Consider the following 27,487-nt stretch of genomic DNA (forward strand, 5'->3'; position numbering starts at 1 on the left):
TGCATTCACCAGTCCAGCTTTTCCAATGGGGATGACTCGTGAAAGGAAAGTTCTAGTGCATTGTTCATCTACTAGTTTGTTTATTTACTAGTTTGTTTAACCCAGACCTTGGATGTGGGGACTTTAATTTGCACGTGGATTGGGTATATAGCTACCATGTGTTTTGTCCTCCTATAGCCAGTAGTTCTTCAGACAGTGGATCCATGGCAGCTGTAGGGACATGGACATGGGGATTCTCTCAGCCTGATTACCGCTGGACGAGATGCTACGGACAATGTAGAGGATGCCATGGCAGGTTGGCATGAGTTGGAGTGGGTGACCCACCGACTGCAGTTAAGCAAAGCAGCATGTCTATTTAAAAAAATAAATAATAATGTTTAGTAATTTATCAGACACTTATTCAGAGCGACCTACAGTTAGTAGTATCTTAAGATAGCCAGGTGAGACAACCACATATCTCAGTCATAGTAAGTACATGTTTCCTCTATAAAGTAGCTATCAGCAAAGTCAGAAGTAGGAAGAGGGAAAAGAGTCAAGTGCGAGTGGGCACAAGCGGGGAGCCCAGCCAACAGCAAGTTGCAGGAGTCCAGCCAACAGCAAGTTGCAGGAGTCCAGCCAACAGCAAGTTGCAGGAGTCCAGACGGAAGTTGACAAGTGCCTGGATTTGGACCTGCGGCACTTCCAGTGAGGTAGTGTCGTACTCTACAGGTGTTGTAGAACATAAACCTGCAGGAGCATGTCACTTCTTTGATGTTTGCAAAGAGCGACAGAGTGTTGCCCAGGGTCACGCCAAGGTTCTTTGCACTCTGGGAGGGGAACACCATGGAGTTATCAACTGCGACGGAGAGGTCTTGGAGCAGGCGAGCCTTCTTCGGGAGGAAAAGCAGCTCCGTCTTGTAAAGGTTGAGCTTGAGGGCCGACATCTAAGCTCCAGATATCTACTAGGCACACAGAGAGATGCGTGTCCCCACCTGGGTGTCAGAAGGGGGTAAGGATCAAAGTAGTTGAGTTGTCATCCGCATAGCAATGACAGGAGAGACAGTGTGAGGATATGACAGAGGCGAGTGACTTGGTGTATAGAGAGAAGAGGAGAGGGCCTAGAACTGAGCCCTGGGAGACACCAGATGTGAGAGTATGTGGTGCAGACACAAATCCTCTCCACGTCACCTGGTAGGATGGGTCTGCCAGGTAGGATGCAATCCTAAAGTGTGCAGAGCCTGAGACACCCAGCCCTGAGAGGGTGGAGAGAAGGATCTGGTGGTTCATGGTGTTGAAGGCAGAGGATAGATCTAGGAGGATGAGAACAGAGGAGAGAGAGTCAGCTATGGCAGTGCGGAGAGCCTCCTTGACACAGAGAAGAGCTGTCTCGGTTGAGTGACCCGTCTAGAAGCCTGACTGGTTAGAGCCAAGAAGATCGTTCTGAGAGAGATAGCGAGAGAGTTGGTCAGAGACAGCACGCTCAAGTGCTTTGGAAAGAAAAGAAAGAAGGGAGTTTTTGTCGTTTTTGACATCAGCAGGGACGAGTGTTGGTTTCTTGAGGAGGGGAGCGACTCGGGCCATTTTGAAGTCAGAGGCGACGCCGCCAGTGGTCAGGGATGAGTTGATGAGGGAAATGAGGAATGGGAGAAGGTCTCGAGAGATGGTCTGGAAAGGGAGGAGGGGATGGGGTCGAGCGGGCAGGTTGTTGAGCGACCGGTCCTCACTATTCGCAGGATTTCATCAGGAGAAAGAGGGGAGAAAGAGGTTAAGGCGTAAGGTAGATCTGTGTGAGTGGGGCCAGTTGATTCAATAGGCTGAGTGAATGAGGAGCGGATGTCGTCAAACTTCATTTCAAAGTGGTTGACAAAGTTGTCTGCAGAGAGGGAGAAGGGGGGGGGGGGGGGTGGAGGATTAAGGAGGGAGGAGAAGGTGGAAAAGAGTTTCCTAGGGTTAGAGGCAGAAGCTTGAAATTTAGAGTGATAAAGTAGCTTCAGCAGCAGATACAGAGGAAGATAAGGTAGAGAGGAGGGGGAGAAAGGATGCAGGAGGGGGAGGGTGGAGCCAGCCAGGAGGAAAAGGGACAGTGAGAGTCATAGGATGCGGAAAGAAGGGATAGTAGGGTCGAAGAGGCAGAATCAGGAGACAGGAGAGAGAACGATTCAGCAGAAGGGAGAGATGATAGTATAGAAGAGGAGAGAGTAGTGTGAGAAAGAGAGTGAAGATTGCGACTGCGCATAACCATCTGGGTAGGGGCGAACAGCCTTTAATAAAGATGTGGTCAAGCATTTTGCCTGCCTTGTGAGTGTGAGGGGACTGGGAAAGGTCAAAAGAGGCAAGGAGGGGGAAAAAGAGTTGCAAAGAAATTAATCAAAGGCAGATGACGGGAGGTTGAAGTCGCCCAGTACGAAGAGTGGTGAGCCATCGTAGGAAATTAGCTTATTAAGGTGTCAAGCTCATTGAGGAACTCTCTATGGTGGGCGATAGATGACAACAATGTTAAGCTTGAGTTGACAAGTGACAGTGACAGCATGGAATTCAAATGAGGAGATGGACAGGTGAGTGAGGGAGAAAAGAGAGAATCTCTATGAGCAGCCCTGTGCCACCACTGTGAAGACCAGGTGGTCTCGGACTTCGAGAAAACATGTTGTCAGATAAAGAGAGAGCAGTTGGAGTAGCAGTGTTCCCCGGGTTGATACATGTCTCTGTCAGGGCCAGAAAGTCTAAGGACTGAAGGGCAGCATAGGCTGAGATGAACTCAGCGTTCTTGACCGCAGATCGGCAGCTCCAAGCGCTGCTGGAGAGCAGGACTTCCACACGGGTTGTATGCGCAGGGTACACTAAATTAGAAGGGTTGCAGCCAAGGGGTGGGGAGCGTCTGTAAAGCCTACAGGGAGAGGGGCGAACTGGGTTAAAAACACACATATAGTTGCCAAAGATACAAAAAAGCAAAATTAGATCATCTGAAAATAATTAGGTAAGATACTCAAGTGAGAGAGTGGTGTGAAGCTTTACTCTTTTTCCTTCCTTGAATAACTCAGCAGAACCATCTTTGTTTCGGTGACGGTCTTAGTTTTGACGACGAGACCGCCGCTGACACTGATTAACAAAACCACAACAGTCACAAACTGCCCTGCCCCTTAATCCTGGTTGATGTGTCAACAATCATCTGCAAGTTATGAGCAGTCAGCAGTTCACACACCAAGTAGGCTACTGGGAAGACAGGCAGCATTTAAAGTAGATGGTCTTAGCTAGCAGAAAGACAGTACTAGACAACAACAGATTAAGGCAAAAAAAATGAGGAGTCCTCTAGCTATAGAATGAAGCATTATGATACTCTTGTGTTTCTTCCAGAGGTTGAAGATGACCCAGAGACTGGGCATCACATTGTGGGGAGGGGAGGATTCCCTAACAGTGGGGGAGTGTGATGCTGCCATCATGGAGGGCATCGCCGGCAGGTTTGGGGCAGTCACAGCACTACGATGGTGAGAGAACCACCTGCTGAAACCACTGCCATGGGAAAGAGATATCTTTGAAAATAAATAACCTATTGATAAATGTACTGTCTGTACGGTATGAAACTATGATTTCCAGTGTTGGGGCTCTGGTGCGGGTGGCTTGTAGGGTGATGGACAGGAGCCCCCATAGTCTGCTGGTTGGGGATGGAGCAGCAGCTTTCGCCAGGGAGCAAGGCTTTACTATAGAGTCCAATTACAACATGCTGTGATGCTTGTGCAGTCAGCCAAGGATTACTAGGTACCGATACTCCATAGGGGAAAATGGCATGGCTAACCATTTTAAATATAAATTACAGATATTGATAAACTAAAATTATAACTCATAGTTGCAGGACTTGCTGGAACAGAAGCAAAGTGTCAGTGGACATGACACACTTGGTGAGAACTGAAACTTGCTTTTTAAATGTATTATTTATCATGATCTTCCTGCTCATTGTAGAACATTGAGTGACAGTAGAACACGTAGCAGAAGGGTTGGGTTAAATGCGGAAGACACATTTTAGTTGAATGCATTCAGTTGTACAACTGACTAAGTACCCCCCTTTTCCTTCCCTTTATTGTAACATAACTGAAAAGGACTGGTAATGTATGACTGATACTTGTGCAGTAAATTGTTTGGTCCTCTAAGGGGAGACCTAATCCATACAATCACATTAGTCTGGGTTGTCTATTATATAATGTATGAGTCCCTGACCTGACACCGACTGTTTTGATCTGGAATCACCTTATAATAGTCTTGATTTCCCCCATCTCCAATATGAATGTTTCTCATCTCGGTTAAATAACCCCAATTTCCCTTTTTTTCCCATAATTTTGATTACTGACAATTCCTGCAAGGCATGTTGGTACAGTACAATATATCTGTGGACCCAGGTCTAAAAGTGCAGTTTAAGTATTTATTAGTTCACGTCTAACACCTTCTCATCTTCCCTTTCTCAACAGGACTCATAGTGGCAGTTAGACAACATGGGGAACATAACTGTTGGTGAGGAAATTGGTGTCTTCTGTTTTGCTCTTTCTTCCTTATTATGTAAGGCTCTTTTCACATATAGTCCTCTTTAAAGGAACCAATATCAGTTCTCTTTAAAGTGAACTCTGGGGTAAAAAAAGGGGCACTTTTTTTTCATGAACCCAGTTCTCTTTGTAGTCACACTGCCTTTGCCTTTGAATGAGGCCTCAACTATTTTGCCAGTTCACTTCAACTACTTTGTGGACTGCGTTCTCTTTGCATTCACATTGCTATGTTTAGAAAGGAACCAATATATTTTTCCAACATGCACTCTGGGTTTTTACAAAGTGCAGGACAAGCCATTCAATTAGAATGCGTTATCAGACAGCTAGATACATCTACTTACATGTTGGAAGCCAATAGATTGCATTGAGTTAAAATATGACACATAATAATTGTAACCAGAAGATACTATTAACATGTAAATTTGATTGGTAACAATAAATAGCATTAGAATAACTGCAGAATAAATAATGCTGTAATTGGGGCTAGTGCCCCTTGAAGCTCTCTTAGCCTATATATCACATATTACAAATAAATAATCTGAACTAAAAACTCCATACATTTTGGAATTTCTGTGCGTCCTTGACAATCGCTAATCAATATCCAAAGCAGCACACAATTTTTTTCCGCAAACCGGCACATCGTCATCTTCTCTTTTTTTGTGGCACCAATGTGAGGGTTTATGGCAGGGGGAACGGTGTTGCAGTAGTCTAGTGTGTGGTTTGGGAATAATGACAAGCGAACCTGAGGAGCTTTGCGTTCACATTGTCCTAAAAAAAGGAAACCATGTGTTTGATGCATTTGATAGCATTCCGCTCCAGCCATTACCACAAGCCTGTTCTCACCAATTAAGGTGCCACGAACCTCCTGTGGTGAAAACACCCTAAAAGACATTCATTGACTATTTATTTTCCGAATTTAGAGATACTTCCATAGTAGCTACAGTATGAGGTCAGGTTGTAATATTATCATTCAGCGGATTTGCTCTTGTCCTATTTTTCAGTTGTTTTTACTTCAGGTGCCCCCTTCAAATCACCATGGAGGGTGGAAGACTCCCCTATCGGGCTGTCGCCTATACACTGAACACATGGCAAGTTTACAGCTACCAAAATTAACTCAATCAAAGAACTGTACACACTGATAAACTTTTTCCCCTCAATGTTTTAGTAGCCTTTTCTGGAAAGTTGTGTTATGTGACATACTACATAATTCATTCATGTTACTGTATGTTTGTTAATCCTACAAAGACTGAAGGTGTATGTAAAGTTTGAATACATTATTGTAATGTTAATGTAACAGTCTATTTCAAACCAGTACAATATTCAATGGACAAGTGGGGCAAGAAAAGTGAATGTAGAATTGTTGGGGGGAGGGGGCAAATAATTTTGGCCTTATTCCAACAACCTAGAAACAATCTCTCTGACCAGGCTACTATCGCCTTTACACACAACCATGTCTCTGTTTCAGTACGCTTGAGGGAAACGTATTCATAGACAATTCACCACACTCCACAGTTTAGCATCTTATGATCAATAAGAAAACACAAGAGCAAAGGAAGCGCATGTTGAATTGAAAGAGATGTGAATATTAAAACAGACTTGTTGTTTTTCACGTGGGGGCCACTGCAGGTACAGTATGTGAACTACCCTACCTGTCAAAAGTTTTAGAACACCTACTCATTCAAGGGTTTTTCTTTATTTTTGATGTCTTCACTATTATTCTACAATGTAGAAAATAGTACAAATAAAGAAAAACCCTTGAATGAGTAGGTGTTCTAAAACTTTGACCGGTATTTATATATATATATTTATTTTTTCTTTGCATGCTCAAATATGCTTTAGATTATACATTCATAAGGGTTCTTCTCTTGTCAGCCAGAGGTGATGGTGACAAAAGACTGTGTCATTGCCCAAGCTTTCATGCTGTTCAACTGATGAAACAGGCAGTGTTATCAAATGATCAAGCCATAAATCATTTTACTTTGTCAGCCTTATACTGAGTCAGGTGTAGGTTTGATGTGCCCTGTGGTTAAGATGTTTGAGCAGCACCACTGCCCCATGAAATCTATCCATCTATAATTCACACAGCATTAGCCTGCCTGGAACTTGTCCACCTCCTTACCTCAACTGACTCTCTGTCTCTCTGTCTCTCCCTCAGGAGTCATCATCCAATGAGGCCTGTCACGCTGTCCTGGATGACATCCTCAGGAGGACTGCCCCAGACAGGTGTTTTGAGGTTGGACTCATCACCCTGAACGCGAAGGTGTCTTTTCTACTCTTAGACCTATATTATAGAAATTGAGTAGTCATTTGTATATACAGTGCATTCGGGAAGTATTCAGACCCCTTGATTTTTTTCACATTTTGTTACATTACAGCCTTATTCTACAATGTATTCAATAGTTTTTTTCCCCCTCATCAATCTACACACACAATACCCCATAATGACAAAGCAAAAAGGTTTTATACATTTTTGCAAATGCATAAAAATTAAAAAATTAAATAAAATATCACATTTACATAAGTATTCAGACCCTTTACTCAGTACTTTGTTGAAGCAACTTTGGCAGCCATTACAGCCTCGAGTCTTCTTGGGTATAATGCTACAAGCTTGGCACACCTGTATTTGGGGAGTTTCTCCCATTCTTCTTTGCAGATCCTCTCAAGCTCTGTCAGGTTGGATAGGGAGCGTTGCTGCACAGCTATTTTCAGGTCTCTCCAAAGATGTTCGATCGGGTTCAAGTCCGGACTCTGGCTGGGCCACTCAACGACATTCAGAGACTTGTCCCGAAGCCACTCCTGCGTTGTCTTGGCTGTGTGCTTAGGGTCGTTGTCCTGTTGGAAGGTGAACCTTCACCCCGGTCTGAGGTCCTGAGCGCTCTGGAGCAGGTTTTGATCAAGGATCTCTCTGTACTTTGCTCCATTCATCCTTCCCTCGATCCTGACTAGTCTCCCAGTCCTTGCCACTGAAAAACATCCCCACAGCATGATGCTGCCACCACCATGCTTCACCGTGGGGATGGTGTCAGGTTTCCTCCAGACGTGATGCTTAGCATTCAGGCCAAAGAGTTCGATCTTGGTTTCATCAGACCAGAGAATCTTGTTTCTCATGGTCTGAGAGTCCTTTAGGTGCCTTTTGGCAAACTCCAAGCGGGCTGCCATGTGTCTTTTACTGAGGAGTGGCTTCCGTCTGGCCACTCTACCATAAAGGCCTGATTGGTGGAGTGCTGCAGAGATGGTTGTCCTTCTGGAAGGTTCTCCCATCTCCACAGAGGAACTCTGGAGCTCTGTCAGAGTGACCATCGGGTTCTTGGTCACCTCCCTGACCAAGGCCCTTCTCACCCGATTGCCCAGTTTTGGCTGGGCGGACAGCTCTAGGAAGAGGCTTGGTGCTTCCAAACTTCTTCCATTTAAGAATTATAGAGGCTACTTGCGCTATAAAAGCAACGAAGTCCACCTTCTTTACTATTAGTATGTTGAGATCCTTCTTCTGCATTGCATTCACTGCAGACTATGGGACATCCACTTCCATCTCCTCTCTACTCAGTCCTTCAGCTATTTTCACTGCCTCCACATAGGAGACCGTCTGGATTGCCCTGATCCTAGCTACTGTGACCTCCATCATCCGCATATCTCACGTACTCAAGTTTTACATAAGTTGGGAGAACGACTTCCTTCTCTCTATCATTCGATTCAATCGACGTGCGTCTACCACTCCTTGAATGTTATCCCTAAACCACACAGCCTCTATGTCCAACAAAACACCAGAGATGACACCTTTAACCGGTGCCCTACTCTAAAAGTCATAGCTTTCCACATCATGCGTCGACATCTTATTGAGCCACAGAGCTTTCTCCTTTTGTGCTGTCGACACCATACCACCATACAGCATCATACTGCTCCTGGTTATTCAAACTGATTCCACTTCACCCAATTCGTCCTTCACCATCTTTGAGACTGCAAACGGGTCTCCCAAAAATATCCTTGCTCGCGAATCGCACTCTAACCATAAACTGCAGTTCATTTCCAACTTAAGCCCTATTCACTCCACTCTTCTTCACCATCGTCCACTCATTCTCACCAACTGTACTCGTGCCAAGAGAATCACACAATGCTTCCGGTCCACCATTGCTCCTCCAGTCATCCCCTGGGACTCCCTCGCTCTTTGCTGTGAAAGATGCAGGAGTTTGTGTTCTCGAAGTAGCACCCATATTGTTCTCATTTCAGCACAGCTGTTGCTTCACCAACTTTTTCTCGATTTCCTCCATTTCATCCGCACTACTCGCCGCCATTTCCCTTCTTGGTCATGTCCTGACATGCACTTGACATGCACATGTCCTGACATGCACTTTCATGATGACGGAAGTGAGTGCTACGGGGCGGTAGTCGTTTAGCTCAGTTACCTTAGCTTTCTTGGGAACAGGAACAATGGTGGCCCTCTTGAGGCTGGTGTGTTTAAGGACATATTCAATCAATCCTTATCCCAGTCTGCTGTTCCCACATGCTTCAAGAGGGCCACCATTGTTCCTGTTCCCAAGAAAGCTAAGGTAACTGAGCTAAACGACTACCGCCCCGTAGCACTCACTTCCGTCATCATGAAGTGCTTTGAGAGACTAGTCAAGGACCATATCACCTCCACCCTACCTGACACCCTAGACCCACTCCAATTTGCTTACCGACCCAATAGGTCCACAGACGATGCAACCACACTGCACACTGCCCTAACCCATCTGGACAAGAGGAATACCTATGTGAGAATGCTGTTCATCGACTACAGCTCAGCATTTAACACCATAGTACCCTCCAAACTCGTCATCAAGCTCGAGACCCTGGGTCTCGACCCCGCCCTGTGCAACTGGGTCCTGGACTTCCTGACGGGCCGCCCCCAGGTGGCGAGGGTAGGTAACAACATCTCCACCCCGCTGATCCTCAACACTGGGGCCCCACAAGGGTGCGTTCTGAGCCCTCTCCTGTACTCCCTGCCATCCAGGACACCTACACCACCCAATGTCACAGGAAGGCCAAAAAGATCATCAAGGACAACAACCACCCGAGCCACTGCCTGTTCACCCCGTTATCATCCAGAAGGCGAGGTCAGTACAGGTGCATCAAAGCAGGGACCGAGAGACTGAAAAACAGCTTCTATCTCAAGGCCATCAGAATGTTAAACAGCCACCACTAACATTTAGTGGCCGCTGCCAACATACTGACTCAACTCCAGCCACTTTAATAATGGGAATTGATGGAAATTATGTAAAAATGTATCACTAGCCACTTTAAACAATGCCACTTAATATAATGTTTACATACCCTACATTACTCATCTCATATGTATATGTATATACTGTACTCTATATCATCTACTGCATCTTGCCATCTTTATGTAATACATGTATCACTAGCCACTTTAAACTATGCCACTTTATGTTTACATACTCTACATTACTCATCTCATATGTATAGACTGTACTCTATACCATCTACTGCATCTTGCCTATGCCGTTCTGTACCATCACTCATTCATATATCTTTATGTACATATTCTTTATCCCTTTACACTTGTGTGTATAAGGTAGTAGTTGTGGAATTGTTAGGTTAGATTACTTGTTGGTTATTACTGCATTGTCGGAACTAGAAGCACAAGCATTTCGCTACACTTGCATTAACATCTGCTAACCATGTGTATGTGACAAATAAAATTTGATTTGATTTGATTGTCAACTGTGGGACATTATATAGACAGGTGTATGCCTTTCCAAATCATGTCCAATCAATTTTAACACAGGTGGACTCCTATCAAGTTGTAGAAACATCTCAAGGATGATCAATGGAAACAGGATGCACCTCAGCTCAATTTCATTGCAAATGGTCTCATTGCAAATGGTCTGAATACTTATGTAAAGAAGTATTTCTGTTTTTAATTTTGCAATAAATTTGCTAAACATTTTAAAAACCTGTTTTCGCTTTGTCATTATGGGGTATTGTGTGTAGAGTGATGAGGAACATTTTTTATTTAATACATTTTATATTAAGGCTGTAACGTAACAAAATGTGGAAAAGTCAAGGGGTCTGAATACTTTCCGAATGCACTGTAGATACATTAAATTGCAAATAAACCAGCTTGGGTCTTTCTGTATCCATGACTCCCTAACGCTAGATTGAAACCTGTCCTCTGTCCTTTCAATGGAGTTTCCCTACACATTCTTGAACCAGGGGAATTATTCTTTGGAAACAAGTAATCAGCTTCCACATTCCAAAGCAACAGAGGGCACAGAACAATGTGACACACATGCACAGTGAAAGAAAGAGTGTCATTATTATCAGTGATTTCTTGAATTGTATCGATATAATCAGTAATAGATAATACAACTATTGTATGTTTACTATATATAAGGGTCTAATAGTGCTGTCTGAAAATATATTTTGAAGTAGGCCTACACACAGGTATGACGTTAGAATGGTATGTAGCAGACACTTTTTTTCTCCCCAATCTATGGTATGGACGTTTCTAGCTTTAGCCTGTGAAATGTTGAACTCTTTTCACATGCACGGTTCATGTTATGGACTAACTGTGACTGGCATAATCATAATTACTTACTTGCGTCCTCGCTCATCTCAAAAACCATTGGATGAGAAAGCCAGATGTCACGCCCTTCTGACCTTCTCCTCCAATAGCTTTAGTGAAGGAGGCGAGGAGCTAACCTTTGTTGATATCTGATGTGGCTGATCAATTTCATGAGGGAACTGGACTGTGCCTTCAGTTAATTTTGCCATCCATTACATTGTATCCCTCCCAGTGGTGGTTGTTGTCGTCTTTATTAATTTACTCATTCAAAACACTATCATGGTCTTACATTTTGAGAAAGCAATGACAAAGAGGAACAATTTGTCCGTTGTTTTTTTTTAGAGCTCATCTCAGAATTATTTTAATAAAACAATGACAGGCTTGATTTAGATTTGATTAAGTCTGATTAAGCCATATGGAGAGCAATTTATTTATCCAGTCCAGACTGGATTTCATGCCAACATTTTGCCACGTTTCACTAATGACGTAACCTCTTTTTAGCTTTGACAACAAGCAGAAGGGGCAAACGAGCGGTTGAAACATCGACCAGCCTAGTTGCCTACATTGTCAGTAGGGCACTGTAGTCATATTCTTCACGGCAGAACGTAGTCAATATTTGACGACCCTTTAGGGACAAACTACGATTTCCGAAAATCGCTCAACTCTCTGTAAGGCTTCTCTGCTTGTGGAGTTGCTATTTCCTGGTTGGTAACGTTACTAGCAGCCATTTTGGGTTTCAGACAACTAGCCTATTTTTGGAGGAGTACCTTGTCACCTAGTTAAATTATCTAGCTACTTTTTTATCGAAGGAATTAGCTAGCTAAGTATTTATTTCGATTTTTCAGAGCGGAAGGGGGTGTCGTTTTATAAGAAGAGGGGATTTACTGTGACGAGTCCAGGATGAATCCCGAATAGTAAGTAGCTAGCCAGCTATCGTTAGCTGATCAACTGTCTAAGAAGTGCAAGCTAGTTAACTACTATTGTCACTGTGTTGTTTATTTAGCGCATAATAACGTTTCGCACAGGTGAATTATGTTTGCAGACAGTTGTTGTGAGTTTGCTAGCTAGTTGCTAAGTAGCATCTACCTTAGCTAGCTAGTTAACGTTACCTAGCAAGCTAGACTAGGTAACGTTACCTAACGTTCATCAGTTAGTTAACGATAAGTGCTGTTGTCAAAAGGAACATTACTTTGGTTGGTAACTAACGTTACTACTTCCTTTTTTACTTAACATATTGAAACTAGTAGTCTGACAATACAACGCACGTCTGCTAAAGTTACATGTTATGGTTATCGTTAGCCATGCAAGTCATTATGCGAGTGTGTAACGTTACGGCAGCCTTTGTGCGCTTGTGGTCAATAATTCATGTAACTAGCTTGCCTTTTCCATGACATTCAGTGAATTTGGCCCTCAAGCGGAAAACAAGCAAGAGGACAGTCAGTGCCACCCCCCCTCTACATCCTGAGAGTCATGTGTAGGTCACGAGCATGCCTGCCATATGCCATGCCTCTTTCAACACACTCATTGGGTTGTTTGGCAAGTAATGGTTTGTCTACTACTACCATCTCTCCATGCAGGTTGGCAAGTACCTGATTACTGTAGTTTAGGCCTATACGTTTCCCTTTTGTGATACAGCTTTTGTATTTCAGCTCAGTTTAAATGATTGATTTCTCATATTCAATAGTCCCACTGGCATGACTGAACATCTGATTTGAAATGGTGTTTACAATATTAAGTTCTGATGACACAATCTAGTGCATATGACTTTGCATTGAAGGGTAGCCCTTTCCTTCCTTTTTTTTGACAGGCACACTATACTATTGCCTCCATTTATAGCCATTTCAGTTATTTATTTGAAACCTCAAGGGGTATGTTATTAATTGTAACTCAGTTGTTCTTTAACTCTTAAACTGTGTGTAGCATAATTTTTGGGGGGTCACATACACATGTTTAGCAGATGTTATTGCGGGTGTAGCAATGCTTGTGTTCCTAGCTCCAATAGTGCAGTAGTATCGTAACAATTCACAACAATACACACATGTAAAAGAATGGAATTAATAAATATATAAATATTAGGACAAGCAATGTCTTGAGTGGCATTGAATAAAAAACAGAATATAGTATATACATATGAAATGAGTTAAACAGTATGTAAACATTATTAAAGTGACCAGTGATTCCATGTCTATGTACATAGGGCAGCAGCCTCTAAGGTGCAGGGTTGAGTAACCGGGTGGTAGCCGGCTAGTGATGGCTATATAACAGTCTGATGGCCTTGAGATAGAAGCTGTTTTTTAATCTCTTGGTCCCAGCTTTGATGCACCTGTACTGACCTCGCCTTCTGGATGATAGCGGGGTGAACAGGCCGTGGCTTGGGGGGTTGATGTCCTTGATGATCTTTTTGGCCTTCCTGTGACATCGGGTGCTGTAGGTGTCCTGGAGGGCAGGCAGTGTGCCCAAGGTGATGCATTGGGCAGACCGCACCACCCTCTGGAGAGCCCTGCAGTTTGCGGGCAGTGCCAGGCGGTGATACAGCCTGACAGGATGCTCTCAGTTGTCCATCTGTAAAAATCTGGGGCCATGACAAATATCTTCAGCATCTTGAGGTTGAAGAGGCACTATTGCGCCTCAGTGTGGTGAAGAAGGCTGTTGTGGAACTTGAAGCTTTTCACCTTCTCCGCTGCAGTCCCGTCAATGTGAATAGGGGCGTGCTCTCTCCATTGTCTCCTGAAGTCCACGATCAGTTTATTTATTTTGTTGACGTTGAGGGAGAGGTTATTTTCCTGGCACCACTCCACCAGGGCCCTCACCTCCTCCGTGTAGGCTGTTTCGTTATTGTTGGTAATCAGACCTAGTACTGTTGTGTCGTCTGCAAACTTGATTGAGTTGGAGGCGTGCATGTCCACGTAGTCATGGGTGAACAGGGAGTACAGGAGGGGGCTGATCACACACCCTTGTTGGGCCCCTGTGTTGAGGATCAGTGTAGTGGAGGTGTTGTTTCCTACCTTCACCACCTGGGGGCGTCCCATCAGGAAGTCCAGGACCCAGTTGCACAGGGCGGGGTTCAGACCCACGGCTCGAGCTTAATGATGAGCTTGAGGGTACTGTGGTGTTGGAGGTTGAGCTGTAGTCAATGAACAGCATTCTTACATGGGTATTCTTCTTGTCCATATGGGATAGGGCAGTGTAATGGCGATTGCATAATCTGTGGATCTATTGGGCCAGTATACAAATGGAAGTGGGTCTAGGGTGTCAGGTAAGGGTAGGATTTAATAGTCACAGTGGAAACAACATCCCCTATACACTTCCTGATGAACTCAGTCACTGTTTCCGTGTATACGTCAGTGTTATTCTCAGAGACAACCCGGAACATATCCCAGTCCGCGTGATCAAAACAATCTTGAAGCATGGATTCTGATTGGTCAGACTAGTGTTGAATAGACCTTAGCACGGGTACTTCCTGTTTGAGTTTCTGCCTATAGGAAGGGAGGAGCAGAATGGAGTTGGATGGAGTGATTTGATTTGCCGGCAGGGCGGGGGAGGGCCTTGTAGCCATCCCGGAAGGGAGAGTAATAATGCTCATGTTTTTGTAGCGCGAGTACTACAGGCAATTTGTTGGTAGAACTTCGTTAGCGTTTTCCTCAAATTTGCTTTGTTAAAATCCCCAGCCACAATAATTGCGGCCTCAGGATATGTGGTTTCCATTTTGCACAAAGTCCAGTGTAGTTCCTTGAGGGTCATTGTGGTATTGGCTTGAGGGGGAATATACACGGCTGTGACTATAACCGAAGAGAATTCTCTTGGGAGGTAATACGGTCAACATTTGAGATATTCTAGGTCGGGTGAACAAAAGGACTTGAGTTCCTGAACATTATCACAATCACATCCTGAGTAGTTAATCATGAAACATACACCACCGCCTTTCTTCTTTCTGGAGAGTTTTTTATTCCTGTTTGTGCGATGTACTGAGAACCCAGCTGGCTCTAGGGACAGGGACATTATATCCGGAGAGAGCCATGATTCCGTGAAACATAGTTTGTTACAGTCCTTGTCTCTCTGGAAGGAGATCCTCGCCCTGAGCTCGTCTACTTTATTGGCCAGGGACTGAACATTAGCGAGTAAAATACTTGGAAGCTACTAATGTAAGAAATGACGTACAAAGAAACAAAATACTGCAAAGTTGCTTAGGACCTAGATGCCGAGCTGCCGTGTCTGTCGTCGCCACCTTCACCTTGTTGGCTTACTTTTTTTAATTTTTTAATTTTTTTAGATTTTTTATTTTTTTTAATGTGTTATTTCTTACATCGGTACCCCAGGTAATCTTAGGTTTCATTACATACAGTCGGGAGGAACTACTGAATATACGATTAACGTCAACTCATCATCGTTCCTACCAGGAATATGACTTTCCCGAAACGGATCCAGTGTTTTGCCTTCCACCCAATACAATGGATCTGATCCCAGCCGGCGACCCTGTGCGACGCCGTAAAAGGGGCAAACGAGGCGGTCTCCTGGTCAGGCTTCGGAGACGGGCACATCGCGCTCCACTCCCTAGCATACTACTCGCCAATGTCCAGTCTCTTGACAATAAGGTTGATGAAATCCGAGCACGGGTAGCATTCCAGAGAGACATCAGGGATTGCAACGTGCTCTGCTTCACGGAAACATGGCTAACTCAAGAGACGCTAACGGAGTCGGTGCAGCCAGCTGGTTTCTTCATGCATCGCGCCAACAGAAACAAACATCTTTCTGGTAAGAAGAGGGGCGGGGGGGTATGCCTTATGATTAACGAGACGTGGTGTGATCATCATAACAACACACAGGAACTCAAGTCATTCTGTTCACCTGATCTAGAACTCCTCACAATCAAATGTCGACCGCATTATCTACCAAGGGAATTCTCTTCGATCATAATCACAGCCGTATATATTCCCCCCCAAGCAGACACATCGATGGCCCTGAACGAACTTTATCTGACTCTTTGTAAACTGGAAACCACACACCCTGAGGCTGCATTCATCGTAGCTGGGGATTTTAACAAGGCTAATCTAAAAACAAAACTCCCTAAATTCTATCAGCATATCGATTGTGCTACCAGGGCTGGAAAAACCCTAGATCATTGTTATACTAATTTCCGCGACGCATATAAGGCCCTCCCCCGCCCCCCTTTCGGAAAAGCTGACCACGACTCCATTTTGTTGATTCCAGCCTACAAACAGAAACTCAAACAACAAGCTCCCGCGCTCAGGTCTGTTCAACGCTGGTCCGACCAATCTGATTCCACGCTTCAAGACTGCTTCGATCACGCGGATTGGAATATGTTCCGCATTGCGTCCAACAACAATATTGACGAATATGCTGATTCGGTGAGCGAGTTCATCAGGAAGTGCATTGACGATGTCGTACCCACAGCAACGATTAAAACATTCCCAAACCAGAAACCGTGGATTGACGGCAGCATTCGCGTGAAACTGAAAGCGCGAACCACTGCTTTTAACCAGGGCAAGGTGACCGGAAGCATGACCGAATACAAACAGTGTAGCTATTCTCTCCGCAAGGCAATCAAACAGGCTAAGTCCCAGTACAGAGACAAAATCGAGTCGCAATTCAACAGCTCAGACACAAGAGGTATGTGGCAGGGTCTACAGTCAATCACGGATTACAAAAAGAAAACCAGCCCCGTCGCGGACCAGGATGTCTTGCTCCCAGACAGGCTAAACAACTTTTTTGCCCGCTTTGAGGACAATACAGTGCCACTGACACGGCCCCCTACCAAAACCTGCGGGCTCTCCTTCACTGCAGCCGAGGTGAGTAAAACATTTAAACGTGTTAACCCTCGCAAGGCTGCAGGCCCAGACGGCATTCCCAGCCGCGTCCTCAGAGCATGCGCAGACCAGCTGGCTGGTGTGTTTACGGACATATTCAATCAATCCTTATCCCAGTCTGCTGTTCCCACATGCTTCAAGAGGGCCACCATTGTTCCTGTTCCCAAGAAAGCTAAGGTAACTGAGCTAAACGACTACCGCCCCGTAGCACTCACTTCCGTCATCATGAAGTGCTTTGAGAGACTAGTCAAGGACCATATCACCTCCACCCTACCGGACACCCTAGACCCACTCCAATTTGCTTACCGACCCAATAGGTCCACAGACGACGCAATCGCAACCACACTGCACACTGCCCTAACCCATCTGGACAAGAGGAATACCCATGTGAGAATGCTGTTCATCGATTACAGCTCAGCATTTAACACCATAGTACCCTCCAAACTCGTCATCAAGCTCGAGACCCTGGGTCTCGACCCCGCCCTGTGCAACTGGGTCCTGGACTTCCTGACGGGCCGCCCCCAGGTGGCGAGGGTAGGTAACAACATCTCCACCCCGCTGATCCTCAACACTGGGGCCCCACAAGGGTGCGTTCTGAGCCCTCTCCTGTACTCCCTGTTCACCCACGACTGCGTGGCCATGCACGCCTCCAACTCAATCATCAAGTTTGCGGATGACACTACAGTGGTAGGCTTGATTACCAACAACGACGAGACGGCCTACAGGGAGGAGGTGAGGGCCCTCGGAGTGTGGTGTCAGGAAAATAACCTCACACTCAACGTCAACAAAACAAAGGAGATGATTGTGGACTTCAGGAAACAGCAGAGGGAGCACCCCCCTATCCACATCGACGGGTCAGTAGTGGAGAAGGTGGAAAGTTTTAAATTCCTCGGTGTACACATCACGGACAAACTGAATTGGTCCACCCACACAGACAGCGTTGTGAAGAAGGCGCAGCAGCGCCTCTTCAACCTCAGGAGGCTGAAGAAATTCGGCTTGTCACCAAAAGCACTCACAAACTTCTACAGATGCACAATCGAGAGCATCCTGTCGGGCTGTATCACCGCCTGGTACGGCAACTGCTCCGCCCACAACCGTAAGGCTCTCCAGAGGGTAGTGAGGTCTGCAGAACGCATCACCGGGGGCAAACTACCTGCCCTCCAGGACACCTACACCACCCGATGTCACAGGAAGGCCATAAAGATCATCAAGGACAACAACCACCCAAGCCACTGCCTGTTCACCCCGCTATCATCCAGAAGGCGAGGTCAGTACAGGTGCATCAAAGCAGGGACCGAGAGACTGAAAAACAGCTTCTATCTCAAGGCCATCAGACTGTTAAACAGCCACCACTAACATTTAGCGGCCGCTGCCAACATACTGACTCAACTCCAGCCACTTTAAAAATGGGAATTGATGGAAATTATGTAAAAATGTACCACTAGCCACTTTAAACAATGCCACTTAATATAATGTTTACATACCCTACATTACCCATCTCATATGTATATACTGTACTCTATATCATCTACTGCATCTTGCCATCTTTATGTAATACATGTACCACTAGCCACTTTAAACTATGCCACTTTATGTTTACATACCCTACAGTACTCATCTCATATGTATATACCGTACTCTATACCATCTACTGCATCTTGCCATGCCGTTCTGTACCACCACTCATTCATATATCTTTATGTACATATTCTTTATCCCTTTACACTTGTGTGTATAAGGTAGTAGTTGTGGAATTGTTAGGTTAGATTACTTGTTGGTTATTACTGCATTGTCGGAACTAGAAGCACAAGCATTTCGCTACACTCGCATTAACATCTGCTAACCATGTGTATGTGACTAATAAAATTTGATTTGATTTGATTTACTATTTTAGGAGTTCTACTCGTGAACTTACACCTGGACAATGGACATCCCATAGGCCTATCTTATGTATTGTCTTGGCTAATCCATCAACAATTACCCCAGCCTACATCATTGTGTAAATCATTACAGTTTAGCCTAATTGTCCTTTTACTGTTTATGTACTGATTATGTTAGATCACCACCAAGTTCAAAAAACACAGACATTTTCCTAGCCAAAGATAGGAGTCACAGAAATAGAGATAAAATTAATCACTAACCTTTGATCTTCATCAGATGACACTCATAGGACATCATGTTACACAATACATTTATTTTTTGTTCGATAATGTGCATATTTATATCCAAAAATCTTAGTTTACATTGGTGCCATGTTCAGAAATGACTCGAAATTGCAGAGGGCCACGTCAAATAACAGAAATACTCATCATACACTTTGATGAAAGATACATGATTTACATATAATTAAAGATACACTTGTTCTTAATGCAACCGCTGTGTCAGATTTCAAAAAAACTTTACGGAGAAAGCACACCATGCAATAATCTGAGACGGCGCTCAAATATAAATAACATTTCTCCGCCATGTTGGAGTCAACAGAAATACGAAATGACATCATAAATATTCCCTTTGAATATCTTCATCAGAATGCATTCCCAGGAATCCTAGTTTGACAATAAATTGTTGTTTTGTTCGATAATGTCAATTTATTTATGTCCAAATAGCTGCTTTTGCTCGCGCGTTTAGTACACATATCCAAACGCTCGTGCAAGTGACGCATAACGTCGGACAAAAACTTCAAAAAGTTATTACAAGTTGAATAAACTGGTCAAACTTAGTAGAGAATCAATCTTCAGGATGTTGTTATCATATATATCCAATAACTTTACAACCCGAGAATTCCTCCGTGTCTGTAAAAGTTATGGAACGCAAGGCGATATCATGAGGAATGCGCGTGACCAGGAACTGGCAATCTGCCAGACCACTGACTGAAACACCTCCCATCCGGTCCCACATCACAGTATACACTTCATTCAACGTTCTACTGACTATTGACATCTAGTGGAAGGCGTAGGAAGTGCAAACAAATCCATATCTTCCTGGGATTTGAATAGGCGATGAGTAGAAAAAACAGCAGCCTCAGAATTTCCACTTCCTGTTTGGAAGTTTGCCTGCCATATGAGTTCTGTTATACTCACAGACATAATTCAAACAGTTTTAGAAACTTCAGAGTGTTTTCTATCCAATAGTAATAATAATGCATATATTAGCATCTGGGACAGAGTAGGAGGCAGTTCACTATGGGCACGCAATTCATCCAAAGTGAAAATGCTGCCCCCTATCCCTAAAAAGTTAAACATGAATTGTCTGCGTTCAATTAAAGTAGGCTTCTTGGTTAAGTCAGGCACAGGCCTACTAAGTTGGTAGTGTATTCTGTTGAACATGCTATGCTGTTGTCAGTCACAGTGCAGTCTTTACCTCTTTTAAAATTCTCTTGTCTGAGTGTGTATCACATGAGCACTGAAACATTGACCCCCCCCACTGACTATTATTTCCTTATGTGGTTTTGCTGACCTTGCACAGCTCAGTATTGTGAGGTTTAATTTTATTTGCCTGTAGAAAACGTTATTTTCTGTACCGACAACTATGGAAGTTTGTGTTGCTGTGTGGACTTGAATTGGCGGGGGGATGGGGGGGGATGGAAGGAAACTATGAAGGACCAATACTGGAGTTTTGGTTCAGGTACAGCCAACTAGGGCAAAAATATTGTAAAAATTATCAAATATATTGTAAAAAATGACATCCTGGTATGTAACTATTGATCCCCCCACCCCAATCACTACTGGTGATCCAGTGCATCCAGTAAGTATAAAAGACCCCTCGTCTTTTTCCACATTGTTACATTACAGCCTTATTTTAAAATGGATTCAATAAAAATATTCATCAATCTACACACAATACCCCATAATGACAAAGTGAAAAGCTTTTTTTGTGTGCAAATGTATTAAAAAAGAACACCTTATTTACATAAACATTTTTGCTATGAGACTTGAAATTGTGCTCAGGTGCATCCTGTTTCCATTGATCATCCTTGAGATGATTGGAGTCCACCTGTAGCACATTTAATTGATTGGACATTGATTTGGAAAGGCGCACACACCTGTCTATATAAGGTCCCACAGTTGACAGTGTATGTCAGAGCAAAAACCAAGCCATGTGGTCGAAGGAATTGTCCGTAGAGCTCCGAGACAGGATTGTGTTGAGGCACAGATCTGGGGAAGTCTGCAGCATTGAAGGTTCCCAAGAAAATACTGGCCTCCGTCATTTTTAAATGAAAGAAGTTTGGAACCACCGAGACTCTTCCTAGAGCTGGTCGCCCGGCCAAACTGGACAATCTGGGGAGAAGGGGCTTGGTCAGGGAGGTGACCAAGAACCCAAAGTCACTCTGACAGAGCTCCAGAGTTCCTCTGTGGAGATGGTTGTCCTTCTGGAAGGTTCTCCCATTTCTGCAGCACTCCACCAATCAGGCCTTTACGGTAGAGTGGTCAGACGAAAGCCACTCTTCAGTAAAAGGCACATGACAGCCCGCTTGGAGTTTGCCAAAAGGCACCTAAAGGACTCTCAGACCATGAAACCAAGATTGAACTCTTTGGCATGAATGCCAAGCGTCACGTCTGGAGGAAACCTGGCACCATCCCTACGGTGAAGCATGGTGGTGGCAGCATCATGCTGTGGAGATGTTTTTCAGCTGCAGGGACTGGGAGACTAGTCAGGATCAAGGGAAAGATGAACGGACCAAAGTACAGAGCGATCCTTGATGAAAACCTGCTTCAGAGTGCTCAGACTGGGGCAAAGGTTCACCTTCCAACAGGACAATGACTCTAAGCACACAGCCAAGACAATGCAGGAGTGGCTTCGGGACAAGTCTCTGAATGTCGTTGAGTGGCTCAGCCAGAGCCCGGACTTGAACCTAATCGAACATCTCTGGAGAGACCTGAAAATAGCTGTGCAGCGATGCTCCCCATCCAACCTGACAGAGCTTGAGAGGATCTGCCAGGAAGAATTGGAGAAACTCCCCAAATACAGGTGTGCCAAGCTTGTAGAGTTATACCCAAGAAGACTTGCGGCTGTAATCGCTGCCAAAGGTGCTTCAACAAAGTATTGAGAATTAGGGTCTGAATACTTATGTAAATGTGATATATATATTTTTTTTTTAATAAATTTGCTAAAATTACAATAACTGTTTTTGCTTTGTCATTATGGGGTATTGTGTGTAGATTGAGGGGGGAAAACGAATCCATTTTAGAATAACGTAACGTAACGGTACATAATGTAACGTAACAGTGGAAAAAGGTCAGGGGGTTTGAATATTTTCTGAATGCACTGTATATGCAATTGATAGACACTAACAATCAAAGGACAAACAGTTCAAACAATCAAGTTATGAAACAATGAATGCACACTAATTGGAGAGAGAGCGCATTCTGGCGAGAGATGTGCCTTGTGCAGCTTAGCCACACTTCCCTTCTTCTTGACTCAACATTTAAATTATTCCCAGGACGTATTATCTTCAAACATACTGTAGTCCTAAGGAATATTCCCTGAAATGGTGTCAGATCCAAAGCATTAGCCATTTATGGAAAACCAATGCAATTTCGAAATGAATTAAATTTCACATTTGATAAATTGTATCAAATTGCTTGATGTGCCAAGGCAAATACTCTCACGGCAAGCGTGTCTTGCATTGCCAATGCCTGTTTAAGAGTGATGGCCTGAGCCATCCCCGCTGCCTCTTCAATGGATTAGTCCACTGAGACGGGCGGGACTCAGACTGGCGTGCCATGAAATAAAAATATATATTTGCGACCAGTCGAGTAAATGGGGGTCAGCCCTAAAGCTAATGCTGTCTTCTGAGTTTAGAGTCCCAAGCTTGACAAGGCTGTACTTTCGTTGAAACTGTGGAAAATCTGGAAACCTGTGTTAAAAAAAAAAAAAAAAAAAACTTTACTCCTCTCTCCACAGTGACTATTTATTCAAGCTGCTCCTGATCGGTGACTCTGGCGTCGGAAAGTCATGTCTTCTACTCCGATTTGCAGTAAGTGTCCTATTGATTCATCCATGTCCTATAAGTGTCTCATAGCCATTCATAAATTGCTCGCACTAATCACTCATTAGCTGTTCATAGGCTGAACCAGTCATATTAATAATGATGTCATATTAGTGCACTGCCTGAAGTAAATAGTATTCAACTTCTATATTAATACTCATGTATGTTAATTTTACTTATCTTGTTTACTCTCCTTTTGCGGTGAATGGTCATACTTTTGATTCCTTTTTTCTCTTGACTGAAAATGTATGAAAGGGTTAAGGATTTGTACTTTTTCAGATTCCTCTCCTCTCTCTCCACAGGATGACACATACACAGAAAGCTACATAAGCACAATCGGAGTAGACTTCAAAATACGAACTATAGAATTAGACGGAAAGACCATTAAACTTCAAATCGTAAGTGTTTCCCCGCCACATCTTTGTTTTTCTAATATGGAAAGGGATACTCCAAGCTATACTAACAAGGACCTAACAAGTATGCCTTTCTGCATCTGGCCACATTTGTACCATGGATTTTCTGAAAAAATGCCTTTGTAGGCATTCCTAAACAGAACCTAACTCTAGATTGTTCATCAAATATCGCAAGGCAGAGGCCTCCTACATTATTAAGACACATGGTTGACGATAAAATTGTGATTTTATCGATTTAGAGATGTCCTTCTCTCATCTGTTTGAGGTGCTTGCGTGTGTTCTTATTTGTCACATTTGGTGAATGTGCGAGGAAGCAGCACTGTGAGTGCTGAAAGAATAGTTTTTAGAAGCAATGGGCACAGGCATAAAAGTTGTTCTAATTTACTCAAGTCTACTAAAGTGAGACTTTTTTGTAATGTTTCTTGGCTATTTACATTTATTTTGTTCACAAGCTAGGTTGCTTTTCAATGTTTGAGTTTGCTCCCACGGCTAGCAGAAAGAGACCTTGTTGGCCTCAACTAGTGACATTCTAACAGGCAAACATGACTTAAGTGGCCCTGTTACCAAGTAACCTTAAAGTGGCAGCTAAATATTTTTGTCTGATATTTTGGTTAGAATACTCACAGGTCATTAAATTAAATTGAACCGTAGTCCACATGACTTTTTACTAATAATACATTTATTGTTTTAGAAACATAACTAAGCATGACCATCTGTTTTTTTTGTGTGTGTGTTTGTGTAATTATGGCATCAACAAAAAATGTGGTCTGTAAAAAATAGTCAAATATTGAGTCCTATTTTAATAGTAAACTATAACAACAATGGCCTAATTGTCAAATTCATGACAATAGCTGGATTAGGTTGCAGTGCACATCAAAATATCTTGAATCATGCATTCCTGCTTAGATTAAACAAGATATTTGAATACCATCTCAGTAGTCTATTGCACTACTTTATTAAAGCACTGTTAATGCCATTAAAAATATGGGTAAATTAGCAGGTTTGTGGCGCACGAAGACCTCAAATTGTTATTAAATTGCATTTCAAGTTGCATTAAAAAGGTCTTTAAAATGTCTTAAATTCAACTTGATGAAACCTGCAGATACCTTGTATTTGGCAGTGTGTGTGTGTGGCAGCATCTATTTGGTAGTCCCGTATTTATGACAGTGACTGACTATCTCTGCTGTGTATTGACGCTGGCAGTGGGACACGGCGGGGCAGGAGAGGTTTCGTACGATCACATCCAGCTACTACAGAGGAGCCCACGGCATTATCGTAGTCTACGACGTCACAGACCAGGTCAGTCTGTCTCTTTAGCACAGTCAGTCTTTAACTACTGTGTTTGGGCTTTCTGGCTTCTTTTTCAGAATTTAAATTCAGGAGTGCAGGTGAATTAGTATTTTGAAAGACTTACTTCACAAATATATTGCCTACCCTGATATGTTGGTTTTCATTCTCTTTCTTCTTCTAGGAGTCCTTCAACAATGTCAAGCAGTGGCTACAGGAAATCGACCGCTATGCCAGTGAAAATGTCAACAAGCTATTGGTGGGGAACAAGTGTGACCTGACCACAAAGAAAGTGGTGGATTACACAACAGCAAAGGTAAGGGCTTTTAACCAAGACAATGGGTTATCAGATGGAGCAGAAGTAATGCATGTTTCCAATGAACTTTTAGAAAAAATGGTGTAGAGCTGTGGTTACCAACTTTTGAATTGAGATTTTGTTGAGGCCCCCAAACATTCCAAATGGTTTTGGACACAGTCAGGTCTCTACAACCCAGTAGTAAATTAGTAGCTGTAATGGTCTACAGTCCTGTCATGAATGCAGCAGATCCCCTAACCCTCTCTCGCCATTCCTTTCTCTGCAGGAGTTTGCAGACTCCCTGGGCATCCCCTTCTTGGAAACGAGTGCCAAGAGCGCCACCAATGTGGAGCAGGCCTTCATGACCATGGCTGCTGAGATCAAGAAGAGGATGGGGCCCGGGGCCACGACCGGAGGCAACGAGAAGTCCAATGTCAAGATCCAGAGTACGCCTGTCAAACCTGCCTCGGGGGGCTGCTGCTGAGAGAGAACCCCACCAACACCTCTACCCCCACCTCAAGCACCCCCCTCTGGCCTGTCAGCCCCCTCCACCTGGCCCCATTTTCCACCATGTCCCACCTTCCTAGCCTAACTGTAACCGAGAGAGGGAAAGTCTGATAGAAAGAAGTTGTGTGTGCGAGAGGGAAAACAAAATGAAGTTGCCTGAATTTGTACTGTAGCCGCACTACCAAGAAAATAAATAATTCCCCCCCCTCCCTTATTGCCCTGGTAATTGATTAGTAGTACTGTCTAGGCAATCTGTTAGCAGTCAGATGGACAGGTCCCTCACTGGCCCCCTCCTGGAGAGGCTTTACCCCCCCCACCCTTCCCCGGACCACCTCAGAGACAACTGATTTCGTTTGCCCCCTCACCCTCGCAGTTAACGCCCCCCTCTGTGTGCAGGGTTATGAGAATAATGTGTGTGTATCTCACTGCATTCCTATTTCGGGATTGGTCTGTGGTCAAATTCAATTATGTTTTCTATTCTTCTGTCCCCGTCTTTTTCTTCTTGGCTTTCCTTTCCTGTTGGTTATTTTACTGTTTGTGTCGGCATGTCTCTCTAAGGTGTTTATTCGCGAATATGAGTGTCAGCCAACTGCACAAGTCTCTCACTGTCTCGTGAAAAAGTACAGAAAAATATACAATACCAGTCAAACGTCTGGACACCTACTCATTCAAGGGTTTTCATTTTTACTCTTTTCTACATTGTAGAGGACATCAACTAAGAAATCATGTAGTAACCAAAAAAGTGTTAAACAAATCAAAATATATTTGATTCTTCAAAGTAGCCACCCGTTGCCTTGGTGACAGCTTTGCACAATGTTGGTATTCTCTCAACCAGATTCATGAGGTAGTCACCTGGAATGCATTTCAATTAACAGATGTGCGTTATTAAAAGTTAATTTGTGTTATTTCTTTCCTTAATGCGTTTGATCTAATCAGTTGTTGTGACAAAGTAGGGGTGGTATACAGAAGATAGCCCTATTTGGTAAAATACTAAGTCCATATGGCAAGAACAGCTCAAATAAGCAAAAAGAAATGACAGTCCATTACTTTAAGACATGAAGATCAGTCAATGTGGAAAATTTCAAGGACTTTGAAAGTTTCTTCAAGTGCAGTCGCAAAAACCATGAAGCGCTACGGTGAAACTGGCTCTCATGAGGACTGGCCCAGAGTTACCTCTGCTGCAGAGGATAAGTTAATTAGCGTTAACTGCACCTCAGACATGCTTCAGAGTTCAAGTAAGGGAAACATCTCAACATCAACTGTTCAGAGGAGACTGCATGAATCAGGCCTTCATGATCGAATTGCTGCAAAGAAACCACTACTTAAGGACACCAATAAGATGAGACTTGCTTGGGCCAAGAAACAGGAGCAATGGACATTAGACCGGTAGAAATCTGTCCTTTGGTCTGATGAGTCCAAATTTGAGATTTTTGGTTCCAACCGCCGTGTCTTTGTGAGATGCAGAGTAGGTGAACGGATGATCTCCGCATGTGTGGTTCCCACCGTGAAGCATGAAGGTATGATGGTGACACTGTGATTTATTTAGAATTCAAGGCACATTTAACAGGCATGGCTACGATAGCATTCTGGAGCGATACGCCATCCCATCTGGGTTCTGCTTAGTGGGACTATCATTTGTTTTTCAACAGGACAATGACCCAAAACACACCTCCAGGCAGACCAAGGAGAGTGATGGCGTGCTGCATCAGATGACCCAGCCTCCACAATCACCCGACCTCAACCCAATTGAGATGGTTTGTGATGAGTTGAACTGCAGAGTGAAGGAAAAGCAACAAGTGCTCAGCATATGGGAACTCCTTCAAGACTGTTTGGAAAATCATTCCTCATTAAGCTGGTTGAGAGAATGCCAAAAGTGTGCAAAGATGTCAAGGCAAAGGGTGGCTACTTTGAAGAGTCTAAATCACGGTTACTACATGATTGAATGTGTTAATTCTATAATGTAGACAATACTAAAAATAAAAACCCTTGAATGAGTAGGTGTCCAAACTTTTGACTGGTACTGTATATATGCTTATGTATATATGTATGATCTGCTAGTTCTGTAGACTTCATTACATTATCTGAGTAGTCTTGACTTAAT

At 43.6% G+C, this 27,487-nt stretch overlaps 1 protein-coding gene and 1 pseudogene across 2 annotated transcripts; both read left to right on the top strand.

The window, feature by feature from the left end:
• Window positions 1–203: 203 nt before the first annotated feature.
• Window positions 204–10,840, top strand: LOC129835929 (N(4)-(Beta-N-acetylglucosaminyl)-L-asparaginase-like; annotated as a pseudogene).
• Window positions 10,841–11,543: 703 nt separating this feature from the next.
• LOC129836257 (ras-related protein ORAB-1-like) lies at window positions 11,544–26,058 on the top strand. Of its 2 annotated transcripts, none has more exons than XM_055902177.1 (7): window positions 11,544–11,774; window positions 11,916–11,984; window positions 22,800–22,872; window positions 23,187–23,282; window positions 24,501–24,596; window positions 24,769–24,900; window positions 25,166–26,058. In XM_055902177.1, exons 2-7 carry the CDS (start codon window positions 11,971–11,973, stop codon window positions 25,361–25,363), a joined length of 609 nt encoding a protein of 202 aa, XP_055758152.1. In that variant the 5' UTR covers window positions 11,544–11,774; window positions 11,916–11,970; the 3' UTR covers window positions 25,364–26,058. The 2 variants fall into 2 exon arrangements, with proteins under 2 accessions (XP_055758152.1, XP_055758153.1); XM_055902178.1 differs by having other exon boundaries at window positions 11,544–11,738.
• Window positions 26,059–27,487: the final 1,429 nt, after the last annotated feature.

The sequence above is a fragment of the Salvelinus fontinalis genome, chromosome 37 (assembly GCF_029448725.1).
Source record: "Salvelinus fontinalis isolate EN_2023a chromosome 37, ASM2944872v1, whole genome shotgun sequence".
Taxonomy (NCBI): Eukaryota; Metazoa; Chordata; class Actinopteri; order Salmoniformes; family Salmonidae; genus Salvelinus; species Salvelinus fontinalis.

Excerpts from the sequence above, each read along its gene's own strand:
- LOC129836257 (XM_055902177.1), top strand. Across the intron at positions 22,873-23,186 it reads GTCTTCTACTCCGATTTGCA|GATGACACATACACAGAAAG; the intron begins GTAAGTGTCCTA and ends CTCTCTCCACAG. Across the intron at positions 24,597-24,768 it reads TCTACGACGTCACAGACCAG|GAGTCCTTCAACAATGTCAA; the intron begins GTCAGTCTGTCT and ends TTCTTCTTCTAG.